We start from the raw sequence: 12,198 nt of genomic DNA, 5'->3' as shown, positions 1-12,198 counted from the left end.
AATCTGTATCAGATAAAATAAGAAACTAGAATATTGATTTTTAGAAGTCAAGTTATAAGAAAAAGAATAAAAGCGAGCCAATGCGGAGGCGTTTACCTTCAGCCCTTTGGCTCTGTTGATGGCTCGAAGCGGCCTCAGCACTCGGAGCACTCGCAGGATTTTCACCACGGAGATCGCACTCGAACTGGAAACAGCAAAACAAAGAGTTTAGACAATTATCCAGCTAATGGAAATTTTTTAAAAATGGCAGAAAACATAATTATGACTTTAAAACTCAAAATTATGACTGAAAGTCAAAATTCTTACTTCATATCTCAAAATTGGGAAGGAATATCATAATTCAAATTTAAAATTCTAACTCTAAATCCCATAGTTATGTCTGAGTTTGAAAATTATAACTTTGAAAGTCAAGATTATGACTTAAAATATCATAATTATGAATTAATCTCATAATTAAAACTCTGAACATCAAAATTATGACTTTGAATCTCGTAATTATGACTTTATAATTCTAAATGATATCTTTCAATCTCATAATTGTCACTTTAAAACTCAAAATCATGACTTCCTGTTGGACTTTTATTCTTTTTATTTATTTATTTTTTGTGGCACAAATGGGCTTCCATACAAAACTAAGCTAATTGAACCATTATTTCTTTTCCTTTGAGTTTCTGTCGCAGCTTCGTTGGCTTATAGGATAATCTGCAGATTCTCGCTCATCTGTCTACTCACTGTAAGAAGAAAGACGTGAGCGACACACTGACGACCAGCAGGTCCAGGAGGTTGAAGGCGTTCCTGCAGAAAGAGCCGGTGTGAAGAAAAGCTCCATAAACCGTCATCTAGACGCGAAGGAGGCAGCAAAGAAACGAGATTAGGAAAAAAATATTCTCTCAGTTTTTAAGCTCTGATTTATCCACTTTCATTCTGTCAGCTGTTACCTTCAGGACGATCTCCACCGTGAAAACCGAAGTGAAGACATAATCGGCGTATCCGAGCACCTGACGATGACAGAAGCTAAAGTCAGATTTCAGTCGCATCGCCGCGGAAACGGGATTAGACGCTGACGTTAAGTGGCAGCCTGTCCTTACGATGTTCCTGAAAGAGTGGGATTTGATGGGATCCTCAGCAGCCAGCGAGATGCTGCTGAGGATGATGAAGATGAGGATGAAGTTGGTGAAGTAGGGGTGGTGAATGAGGTTGTGGCAGGCGACTCGCAAACTGAAGAACGAAGCGAATGAGAGGGAAGTCACACACGCTGCACCGGTTTGAGGGTTCTGTTAGATACGGACACTTTTCAGGTACCAGTTTTTCTTCCCAAGAATGAAGAAGGAGCTTCCGTCAGGAATCGGCACAATCTTCTCTTTGGGGCCGGAGAACTCGGGCTTCAGTGGAGCAACGCCTAGAATAAAGAAAACAAACAAGACGAGCTGCTTTAAGATGTCTGTCAATCAGCTGGTGTGTGACGTTTCTCCTAGGAAGAAAGACTCACCCTCCAGACCCTCGATGGCTCTCAGCTCCTCGTTTTCCTGCCAGTCATCCTCTTCGTTCTGAAGCCAAAAAACAAAAGGCCACCATCTTTATTTTACTGTAAACACAGTATTAAAGGGGACCTGTGTGTTTGGATAAGATTACCCCAAGCCCACTTATGCTGTTTTTGTGGTCACTCTAGAGCAGTGTTTCCCAACCCTGGTCCTCAAGGCACACTGCCCTGCATGTTTTAGGTGTTTCCTTGCTTCAGCACAGGTGATTTCAATTAGCAGGTCTCTGCTGAACTCAATCAGCAGAATGAGGTGAATTACAGCAGGGAAATTTCTAAAACATGCAGGGCAGTGTGCCTCGAGGACCAGGGTTGGGAAACACTGCTCTAGAGGATTTAGATTTACCTACTGGAGGTGGAAAGGTCACTGCAGTTTGAACTCTGCTAGATAAAGGATGTACTACTTAATTTAAAACTAGATTAAATCAGATATGTGATGAAAAGCTCTGAAAATTTATTTTATAAAACCTGGAAATCTTTTATGACTTTTTTCAATCTACGTTCAACAAAAGTCCAAGATAGCAGGTCCTTTAGGGTCTGGCAGAGCGGTGGATCCATAAATCTTGACATTGGTGTTTGTATGGTTTAATTTATTTGTTTCATACCAGGCGACGGTATTGGATGTTGGTTGTTTGTGGGGTAGTCTCTTTTTCCTTCTTCTTCCTTGTTGTGATGTGTATGTTTTTGTGCATGTAATGTGAAAACCTGAATAAATATATTAAACACTAAAGAGGACCTATTGTGCAAAATTCAATTTGTATTTCCATTTGGGTCTCAGTTGCTTCTCAAAACAAGCCAAGTATTCAAAATAACCCACCTAGATGTTTTTGGTGTCAGGAAAATTAGCTGTTTCAAAAACCTCCAGACTTTCAACAGGCACTGCACTGTTACCTAGCAACCCAAGCGAAGCTCCAGCATGTTTGGTCAACTGGTTTTACCGCTGTACAATGGCTACTGGACCCAACCTGATCAAGAAAGCCTAATAAGTTACCTTTAAGTTCAGACCCTTGGACTTTAATGTCAGTTTCTCTATGGTTTTCCACAAATAGCTTCACGGCTCTGATGTATGACTCGTTTAAAAAGTTTTTACTTTCTGTTTACTGATCAGGTAAAAATGCCTTACCAAATGTTTCAGGTAACTATTGAATCTTATATACCACGTTTGTTGGAGGTTTGCTCTACCTGAGTTTCATTTCAGCATGGGCAAACGTCCTGCATTGATGTTAATATATGCAAGAAAAACTTAAACATGCTCTACCCCTGCATCTTCATCCTCTTTCTCTTCGTCCTCATCCCAATCCTCTTCTTCTTCCTTTTTCTCCCTGAATAAAAAAGGAAGCGTCACAGTTCGGCTCTGATAAAACCATTCTAATGTGATCAAAGCACAACCAGAGGAAAATATAAATGTTTTTTATAAGTGTCTGAGGTTGATGATTACTACGACTTACTCTACTGCTTTCTTTCCACCGCCGCTTGCCAAGTTATCCACAGCGATAGCCAAGAAGACGTTCAGCAGGATGTCTGATCCCAGAGTCAAGGAGTTGGATTTGTTTGCTTCTTCGTGGGACGACATTCACACAGAACTTGGATTCAAAGTTGTAATAGTGAAAAAGGATACAGTTACCACAGACAAAGAGGATGACGAAGTAAATGCAAACCACCATGTTAGGGAAGATCGGCCCGCCGTACGCCATGATGCCGTCATACATCACGGCGTTCCAGTCCTCTCCGGTGAGAATCTGCAACAGACAGGCACACATCGAAACCCAACCGGACAAAAATGAGAACTTCGAGTAGGGATGTTGATTAATGTTTTTATTATTATTAATTATTATTATTATTATTATTATTATTATTATTATTATTATTATTATTATTATTTCGAAAAGATTAACTAATAACGCCCGTTTAGACCTTCTTTCAGTGTTGTAGTTTGGACCCGATCCAGCAGAGGGCGCCGCTGGACAAACTTAAGAGAACGGAACCGCTGATTTAGAAACAAAGATGGCGGCAGGCCAAATCAAAACGGGAAAAAGAAACGGTCCAGAGTCCGGTGTGGGGTGCAAAATGCTCTTTATGCGGTTCTATTTTGAAATATAAACACTCGACAACCTTCTTAAGTTTCACTTTAATCGCTCTCATTCAGTCGAACTGCATGACTGAGCAACAACAACTTCTCCTTCAAAAATTATTGATGTGCTACGAAGACGAGGGACAGAAAAGGAGAATCCTTAACATGTAAGATGAGAAAAAAAACTATGATCCTAATAAGCACGGTTGCTTTTGAGGCTGTTGTGAGTTAATAACCTTCATGGTGTCAAGTTTTAACATTTTTCATTGCATAACATCTCTGTAAATGTTTCACGTGTTATTATTTTCATCTTCTATTTTTCTACACAGCAACCTAAGAGTGTTCTGCCTTTTCAAATTTTATCATAAAAATATATAATACAATTATTTTATAAGAAAATACAACTATTTTAGTGGGATTTTCAAAACCCCTCGCCAAGTGATTAAAAGTTTCTGAAAGAAAATTCATGTATCTTTTTGAAGATGTGCAGATATTCTGTAATGTGTCAAAGTTTATTCACGTGAGAAATAATAAGTAATACAGTTGATACAAAACAGTTGTAAAATCTATGTTTTTTTGTTTTTTAAATTTTGTATATTATAAAAAACGTAGCCCTTTGTGTTATGGGAAGACGGTCGTCACTCTTGTTCGAAGAGGAAACTCAAGTTTTTAAGAAAATGGCCGCTTATCAACTCGTTAGCTGATCAATACAATTAATTCATTAACTGATAACTTCCCTAACTTCTACCATAGAGAATATCACCAGATAGATGTAAATCACCTGGAAACATGTTAACAGAGCCTGAGGGAAGGAGTCAAACGTGCTTCTCTTCATCTGAGTCTCGTCAAAATTGAACTTCCCTCCAAACAGCTGCATCCCCAGCAGGGCGAAGATGATGAGGAAGAGGAAGAGCAGCAGCAGAAGGGAACAGATAGCTTTCATGGAGTTGAGCAGTGAGGTGACCAGATCAGAGAGAGCAGCCCAGTGCCTGAAGATGGAGAAATGAGGCTGGGATGCATGCAGGAAGCAAAGTTTGATCTGAATGTCTGGTTCTTCCTGGTTCTGCTTACCGGGTCATCTTGAAAATCCTGAGCAGCCGGATGCAGCGCAGCACGGAGATGCCAATGGGCGGGATGACATCCATCTCTACAAGCAGCGTCTCGAGAATGCCGCCACACACCACGAAGCAGTCGAAGCGGTTGAACAGGGCCATGAAGTAGATCTGAAGACCGAAGGCGTACATCTTCATCAGCATCTCCAAGGTGAAGAGCATCAGCAGGATCTTATTGGCTCGCTCTGAGGGGGCGGAGAAGATGAATCATTCACTGCAAAAACACAAAGTCTGACCAGGTATGTTTGGTCTGGTTAGGGTTAAGGAAAATAAGGCAAAACTTACAAGTAACTTTTCAGCAAGATAGGAACTTGTTTTAAATAAATAATTCTTAACTACTGATCAAACCACAAATGTCAATGTATTTTATTGGAATTAACAAATAATAATACTTAGTATAAATGGTCTAGTCAAACCCCAGACCTACATAAAAATGAGAATCTGTGACAAAACTAGGAAATAAATGTTCACAGAAAGTCCCAACAAAATACAATGAATTTTCTGACTAACATGGCAAAAAGCATTCACCACACAAACACAAAGTCTTACCAAGTATTCTGGTCTAGTTCTGCTGCAAATATTTTAGTACACTTGAAGTATGACAAAACTAATTCACAAGTAACTTTTTAGCAAGATATAGCAGCTTGTGTTAAGCCAATAATTCTTTAATTTTAATGAAAATGCTAGTTCTACTGGCAGATTCTTAAACTTAATACATGGGGAAATGTTTTAAGTGAAATAATAAATATTAAGGGAGTATATTCTTCTAAAAATTAGTTTGTCTAGAAACAAAATCGTCTCAAGTTTGTCTTGAAACTAAACAGAAAATACTTGGTAATATTTTGTGTTTTTGTAGTGTAAAACTCCAGTGAGTCATAAGAATCTGGCAGAAGTAAAGTTTTTTTTCTTTCTTTTTAATTACCCTGCATTTCTGTGAGCCATTTTGGCTGTCCGTAATGCTCCGAGGCGCTGGCCACCGTGTTGAGGAACACCAGCAGCAACACCAACCAGTAGAAGTTGGTGGTCTTCACTGCAACGCGGCAGTTTTTTCTCATTGTGTGGTTCAGCTGGCACAACTGGTCACTAAAAGACAAATACAGCTTGTGTGTTAAAAATGAGGCTGGGCAAAATGGCTGAAAGATATATGACGATATAAAAATTTCATATCAGTCTACATCGATAATATCAAATGGCTTTTTGTTCTAAATATCTGGAAAACTCGTGGCAGTTATGAGGCAAAGTGGCGGAATCTTAAACTGCTGCTGCGGCAGTTACTCAACAAGTTGTTGCTAGGTAACCAATGACTGGTTACCTAGCAACTTTTCTTAGCTAGTCGTCAGAGGCTGCGCGGCTATAATGATTGAAAAATAAAAACACTGTGATCAATTAATAAAGAAAATGCTAAATATTTTGGTATCTATACAGAGATAATATGAATCCAACATTCACAATGACTTTAAATAAAACGATCTGATCCTAAAACAGTGAGTCAAACACTCCACTGAACTATTACATCTGATTTTATTTTTCCATGTTTTCCAGTTAGTGCTAATTATTAAGACAAAAAATAACAAAGAAGTTCAATGAATGTGAGTGGTGCTCACAGGTTTTTACAAAAAAAAAGTCTCACCAAAAGCTGTTGGCCATCATCTTCGCCCTTAAAAAAGAGAAAATGGGAGGCACGTTAGCACAATAGTTAATTGATTAATTACTGAAATTTGTCTTTCCTCTGTTGCCTTACATGAGTGAAGCACAGAAGCCACTATCATCGTCGAGATATGCAATATCATCGTCGGAGTCCGACTCTGTTAAACATACAAAATAGTCTGCACACTGTAGCAGCTGGAAATAAAATAAACAGAAAAGGAGCTCATGGCTTTCATACCTCCTCCGTCCTCACTGTGTTTGTACCAACCAAACTTCTTCATCATCTTTTTCTTTGCAATTGCAGCACCTTCAGAAATGCAAAAAAGATTTTTTATGGGATGCTGCAATTCAATAAGGTGTGTGTTTGGTGGGAAAACTACAAAAGAGGATTAGGGCCACCAAAAAAAAAAAAAAAAAAGTCAGCATTTTTTTTTTCAGTAGCTCAGAAAAAAAAAATTCTCGGCCACCAAAAAAAAAAAAAAAAAAAATTAAATTCTGACTGATCCCAGAATTTTGACTTTTTTCTCAAAATTATCACTTTTTTCCTCAAAACTATCACCTTTTTCTCTGAGTTCTTACATTTTTTCCTCTAACGTATCACTTTTTTTTAAATCAAAATTTGGACTTTTTTTTGTAGAATTTAGACTTTAAACCGACTTCTACTTTTCCTTCAGAATTCTTAATTTAACCTCAGAATTCTAATTTTGTGTTAATCTATGTCAAAATCCAAATAAATAACCAAACATTCTTATGTTTGTGTCAGTAATATTGTTAGTATGTAAAAATAATCATATAGCTGTTTCTTCCTTGTTACAGGATTTGTAAACCAGCATTTTTTCAGAATTAATTTTTTTCTTTTTAGTGGCACTAGCCCTCTTCCGTAGAAACACTTTAAACACTTTAGGCTAACGTTTGTTTCCTTCTTCATCCACATCCTCGGCTTCTATGAGCCAGTCCATGTATCCGATCATGTCCTCCTCCATCTGCTTGCTCTCCTGAGCTTTCTGCAGCTCTCCACGTGCAACAGCCTTCTCTCTTTCTTTGGAAAACTCGCTGTAAAAGATAAACACTTGAAAGTTTACCACATTGTGCTACGAGAGCTTTATCAATGTTCAGAAAGTGTGAGATTGAGAGAAAAGTGGAAGTCTGCGAGACAGCAACTACCCACCCGCTCAACACACCCAATACAAGGTTGATGATGAAAAATGATCCAAAAATGACTAAAGAAACAAAGTAGACCCATGGAATGTCGAAGCCGATGGCATCATTCATCTGTGCAGAAATAAAGAAAAAGCCCATATTTATAATACATACAAATATAACATGCAACCCCCATAAAGATGCATAAACATCCACATAAAACCATCTGAGTATTTCATCAACATAATCTCACTACAAAAACACAAAATCTTACCAAGTATTTTTAATGTAGTTTGTAGTGGAAATATCTGCCAGCAGAACTAGAATTTTTTCATCAATATTAAAGAATTATTGACTTAAAACCAAGCTCATATTTCTGGTTGAAAAGTTACTTTTAAGCTAGTTTTGTCTTTTTTTCCCCCCCAAATGTACTAAAATATTTGCACTAGAAACTACTAGACCAAAAATACTTGGCAAGATTTTGTGGTTTTGCAGTATTCATATGAAAACTTTAGGACAACTATTATTATTATTAGTATTAGTATTAGTATCAGTATTTTAAAAATCATTTATGCTCGCTAAATGTATGTCCTCCTTTATTGCCACAAAGCATAATTTCTGATAATTATCTACAATAGGAAATTTGTTACAATGTTTACAGATCCACCATTTTATTTCTATTTTTTTATTTTAATTTAAAGAAAAACTGAAAATTTTAGTAAAAAGAGAATGGATGCATTCTCTTTTTACTAAAAAGAGAATGGACACATTCTCTTTTTACTAATTCCTTAGAATGGTGATATTTGTGCAAAATTAAAATAAAAACGTAGAATCCAACCTATGGAAGAGAATTACAAATTAAAAATAATTTTTACTTTTTTCCTCAGAATTATGACATTAATCTTCTAAAATTACAATGCTTAGGGTTAAAGTCAGAATTCTGAGGGGCGGGGGGGGGAAATCATAATTCTGACTTTTTTGTTGTTTTTCAGTGGCAATAATGTTCTTCCATACAAACATAAAAACCACTGATCTGAAGCGTGGGAGTTGTGCATGAATGTGTTTTTTACCCAGTAGAGAACGTCTGTCCAGCCCTCCATGGTGATGCACTGGAAAACTGTGAGCATGGCAAAGAAAATGTTGTCAAAGTTTGTGATGCCGCCGTTCGGACCCTCCCACTTCCCTTTGCATTCGGTGCCATTGGTGACACAAAGACGTCCGACTCCCGCAAAAGCACACGGCGATGGATCGTCCTCCACCATGAGGCCTGCAGGAGATGGAAGAACATGAGGAGGAGGATGATGAAGGCAGAGACGTTCTGGGGAGCCCAGACAGCAGACCGACCCGTGCTGGTGTCGAAGCACGTCTTGTGCATCCTGCCGAGGAAAAGCTCCAAGCCGATGATGGCATAGATTATGATGACGAACATGACGAGCATGCCGATGTGGAGCAGGGGGACCATGGCCTTCATGATGGAGTTCAACACAATCTGCAAACCTGACAGGACAAAATGATCATTCAGCTGAATCCAGGGTTCCCAAACCTAAACCTATTAAATATGTAAACATCAACTTTTACAATATTTTTATTCACTGTTCAATAACTATCACTTTCGTTTAGCATAAATGCTAACCTCATCTTATTATCCTAGTTAGCAATGAGGGCTGTAGTGGAGCATTTTATTATCAGGACCTTAATAAGGTCATGTTTATGTCATTACGTATTACCCGGTAATACATAATGACTTTTAAAGTAATGTGTGATATTTTATTTTAATCATAGATCAAATTTTATTTTATCTCTATAGTATTTAGGCATTTTGTAGTGTTGTCCTCTACAGCAGGGCTGCCGCACAGTTCCTTTGGTCTTTTTCAGAAACATGTCTGTGGAGTTAAATTGGGGTGAAAAAGCTTGTTAAAAAACAAAAAATTAAATAAAAAGAAAAGATTTTAAACTGAAAAAAAATTAATTTGACAAGTATTTTTGAACATTTTTCTCAATTTCAAAATTATTTTTCAATTTCAAAAAATAATTTTTCAGTATAATCTTTTTTTCAGTAATTTTTTTTCTTGTTTGAACAAACTTTATGACCCCAATTTAATTCCATACTTGTTAATTTCATGCTTACTGTGCTATTTTGAGGAGCAAAACAGTTTGGTAAGTTTTCCTGGCAGCCAGTCAGAAAGATGAACGTGGCACGTAACATTTCATTAAGTTACTTTAACTCCCACATCTACTTTCTCTGATCGTTTTCCTGTTTTCTTTAATTTAAGCTAATCTCAAGAAAATAAACATCCTTTGAATTCACAACGGCAGGCATTTCTTGGCAAACGACGAAAACGAAAACATTTTGTTTCTCAAGATTAACTCCCTAAAATGTCCGCTCTTGGCCTCTGTAGTAGTGATTGAAAACCAAATCGTATCTTATAACAAAAGAAAATTCTAATAAGTTTATGTGATCCATTTTTTTATTTTAATTTTTTTTTCTCATCATCCCTCCAACTTTCTGAGGCTCCAGTTACTAAACGACGAACAGAAACAAAAGCCAGCTGAGAAAATATATAGATATAAAACAAATATATACGTACTCGGCACGCCGGATACGAGCCGAAGAGGTCGCAGCACCCTGAAAGCTCTGAGAGCTTTAACATCCAGGCCTCCAGGTTTTCCTGCAGCATGGTGGGCCTCGCCCGGCTTATGGTCCGTCATTCCCTCCGCTATCACACTGAACAACCTGCACAGAGGATGGCATCAATGTTGCTCCATAGGTTTTATTTAAGAGCGATAGCTTTCGATGGTAAATTTTGAGATACCCGACGATGACGATAATAAAATCCAGTAAGTTCCAACCGCTGCGTATGTAGGCGCTGGGGTGCATCACTAAACCGTAGGCAAGGATCTTGGTGAAGGTCTCTATGGTGAAGATGACGAGGAAGACGTATTCGACTTGTTCCTTAAAATCAGAGCACAGGTTTGGTGGATCAGTGAGAAAATGCATCACCACTTTGGTATTTTGTTGCATAGTGGGATTATTTGTTTGTAAACATGGCGGATGCGTTTGCGACGTGACAGCAGAAAGAGGCTAACGGCCTGTAAATTGTCACTGGTTGCCAAGGTAACCCACATGTATTTTGTTGTTTTAACATTAGCCAGTATGTTGTTGGTGAATGGGATACATAAGACAGCATTCTAGGGACACTGCAGATAGAAAAAAGGAGTACATTTAAGCCAAAATGCTCAGAAACCTTTTGGATAATCCCAAAACTTTTCTAGAAAAAAAGAAAATATTTGAGCTTCAAAAGTCAAAAATTTGCTACAGAAAACTCGAAACGTTTTCTGATTAATGTCAGAAGTTTTCAGGAAAAAACTTGAAAATTTCTAAGTTCTTAAAGTTGAAAGCTTGCTAGAAAAAAAATCTGAAATTTTTAGAATAATCTCAGAAATCTTTATGAAAAAACAGAAATTTCCGAGCTCATAAAGTTTAAAATTAGCTAGAATTTTTTTTTTTTAATATTTGATTGTCAGAAAATTTCTAGAAAAAACAGGGACATTTCTGAGTTTGAAAAGTTGAACATTTGCTTGAAAAAACTCAGAAGTCTTGAGTTGAATCTCACAGATCGTCTATAAATAAACTTGGAAATTTCAGAGTTTCAAAGCTGAAAATTTTCATCTTTTGAAACTGAAATTTTCAAACATTTTTAGCTAAAATTTCTGAAATTTATTTCAGAATCTCTTAGTTTTTTGATGAAAATTAACTTAGCTCTCAATGAGATGCTCTCAAGTCTCAAGTCCCTCTAAATAAGACAAACATATCTATGGTTTAATTTATTTGAATTGCAAAGGACAAATAAAATACGACCATTTCTTCCTATTTTGGCACAGACTAGCAAAAAATTAACAGTGCAGAACATTTTCAAAAACTCCACCATTAAGAACAGATTTGTTCCTGGTGGTAAAACAACCTCCTTTTGCCAAGAGAAGATCAGTTAATGCTGGAGCTGGAATGGTTTTCTAACCTGCAGCCTAAAACACGCTGTCCCCACTTCGCTTTGCTGTGAACTTTCAGGTTAATGCTGCTAATTAATGCCGCTTGGACTTCACCTCAAACTGACACAGTTACCCTGCAGCAGTGGTGTAGTTTAACATAGCAGAGCAAGTTATGTTCTTCTCTAAAACCTGTTTATATATAAAAAAAGACGAGTAAGAGATAATAAATCCCTGCGACAGATCGTATACAGTCAGCTTAACTCATCTGTGAAATCCAATAAAGGGATCTTCAAACATTCATCCTGCTGTTGGTGTGTACATGTGCATGTGTGTGTGTTGCTTTAAAAACACTTAAACTGCACTTCCAGCTTGTATTTTGAACAAGGCTCAAACGATTAATCGTGATTAATCAATTATTGAAAAATATATCGTCAACTAATTTAGTAATTGATTAATTGTTAACAGGAGGATACAGACTCAAAACAAGACTTTTTGCTGAAAGAATAACATACTCAGTGATAATTAAGACACAATTTTACAAAAAATATATATAAAATTGGCATTTAAGATAAAAGAAATACTTAAATATGTTGTTCCCAGAACTCCTGAAGTGGCATAGTTTTAGATTTACCACTTTCAAATTCTGCAAAAACAAAACAAAAAAAAAACTTGTATTAAGCCCCCCCCCCCAAAAAAAAAAGCCA

At 37.1% G+C, this 12,198-nt stretch overlaps 1 protein-coding gene across 1 annotated transcript in view; it reads right to left on the bottom strand.

Annotated features, from left to right (window-relative positions):
* The window catches only part of cacna1fa (calcium channel, voltage-dependent, L type, alpha 1F subunit a), a 31,071-nt gene that overhangs the window by 14,529 nt on the left and 4,344 nt on the right, over positions 1-12,198 (bottom strand). The window contains exons 4-24 of the mRNA XM_007553535.2: positions 10,321-10,460; positions 10,096-10,241; positions 8,852-9,004; positions 8,578-8,774; positions 7,536-7,639; positions 7,278-7,420; positions 6,606-6,674; positions 6,462-6,525; positions 6,351-6,377; positions 5,643-5,803; positions 4,680-4,905; positions 4,390-4,597; positions 3,156-3,276; positions 2,986-3,058; positions 2,796-2,859; positions 1,490-1,547; positions 1,303-1,399; positions 1,089-1,218; positions 939-998; positions 733-839; positions 97-184 (exon numbers count right to left, since the gene is read on the bottom strand). Of these exons, the coding sequence (XP_007553597.2) occupies positions 97-184; positions 733-839; positions 939-998; positions 1,089-1,218; positions 1,303-1,399; positions 1,490-1,547; positions 2,796-2,859; positions 2,986-3,058; positions 3,156-3,276; positions 4,390-4,597; positions 4,680-4,905; positions 5,643-5,803; positions 6,351-6,377; positions 6,462-6,525; positions 6,606-6,674; positions 7,278-7,420; positions 7,536-7,639; positions 8,578-8,774; positions 8,852-9,004; positions 10,096-10,241; positions 10,321-10,460 (2,436 nt within the window). The remainder of the gene's footprint in view (positions 1-96; positions 185-732; positions 840-938; positions 999-1,088; positions 1,219-1,302; positions 1,400-1,489; positions 1,548-2,795; positions 2,860-2,985; positions 3,059-3,155; positions 3,277-4,389; positions 4,598-4,679; positions 4,906-5,642; positions 5,804-6,350; positions 6,378-6,461; positions 6,526-6,605; positions 6,675-7,277; positions 7,421-7,535; positions 7,640-8,577; positions 8,775-8,851; positions 9,005-10,095; positions 10,242-10,320; positions 10,461-12,198) is intronic.

The sequence above is a fragment of the Poecilia formosa genome, unplaced genomic scaffold (genome assembly GCF_000485575.1).
Source record: "Poecilia formosa unplaced genomic scaffold, Poecilia_formosa-5.1.2 Scaffold57, whole genome shotgun sequence".
Taxonomy (NCBI): domain Eukaryota; kingdom Metazoa; phylum Chordata; class Actinopteri; order Cyprinodontiformes; family Poeciliidae; genus Poecilia; species Poecilia formosa.
The sequence above is the reverse complement of the archived record's forward strand: the minus strand, read 5'-3'. Positions and strand labels throughout refer to the sequence as shown.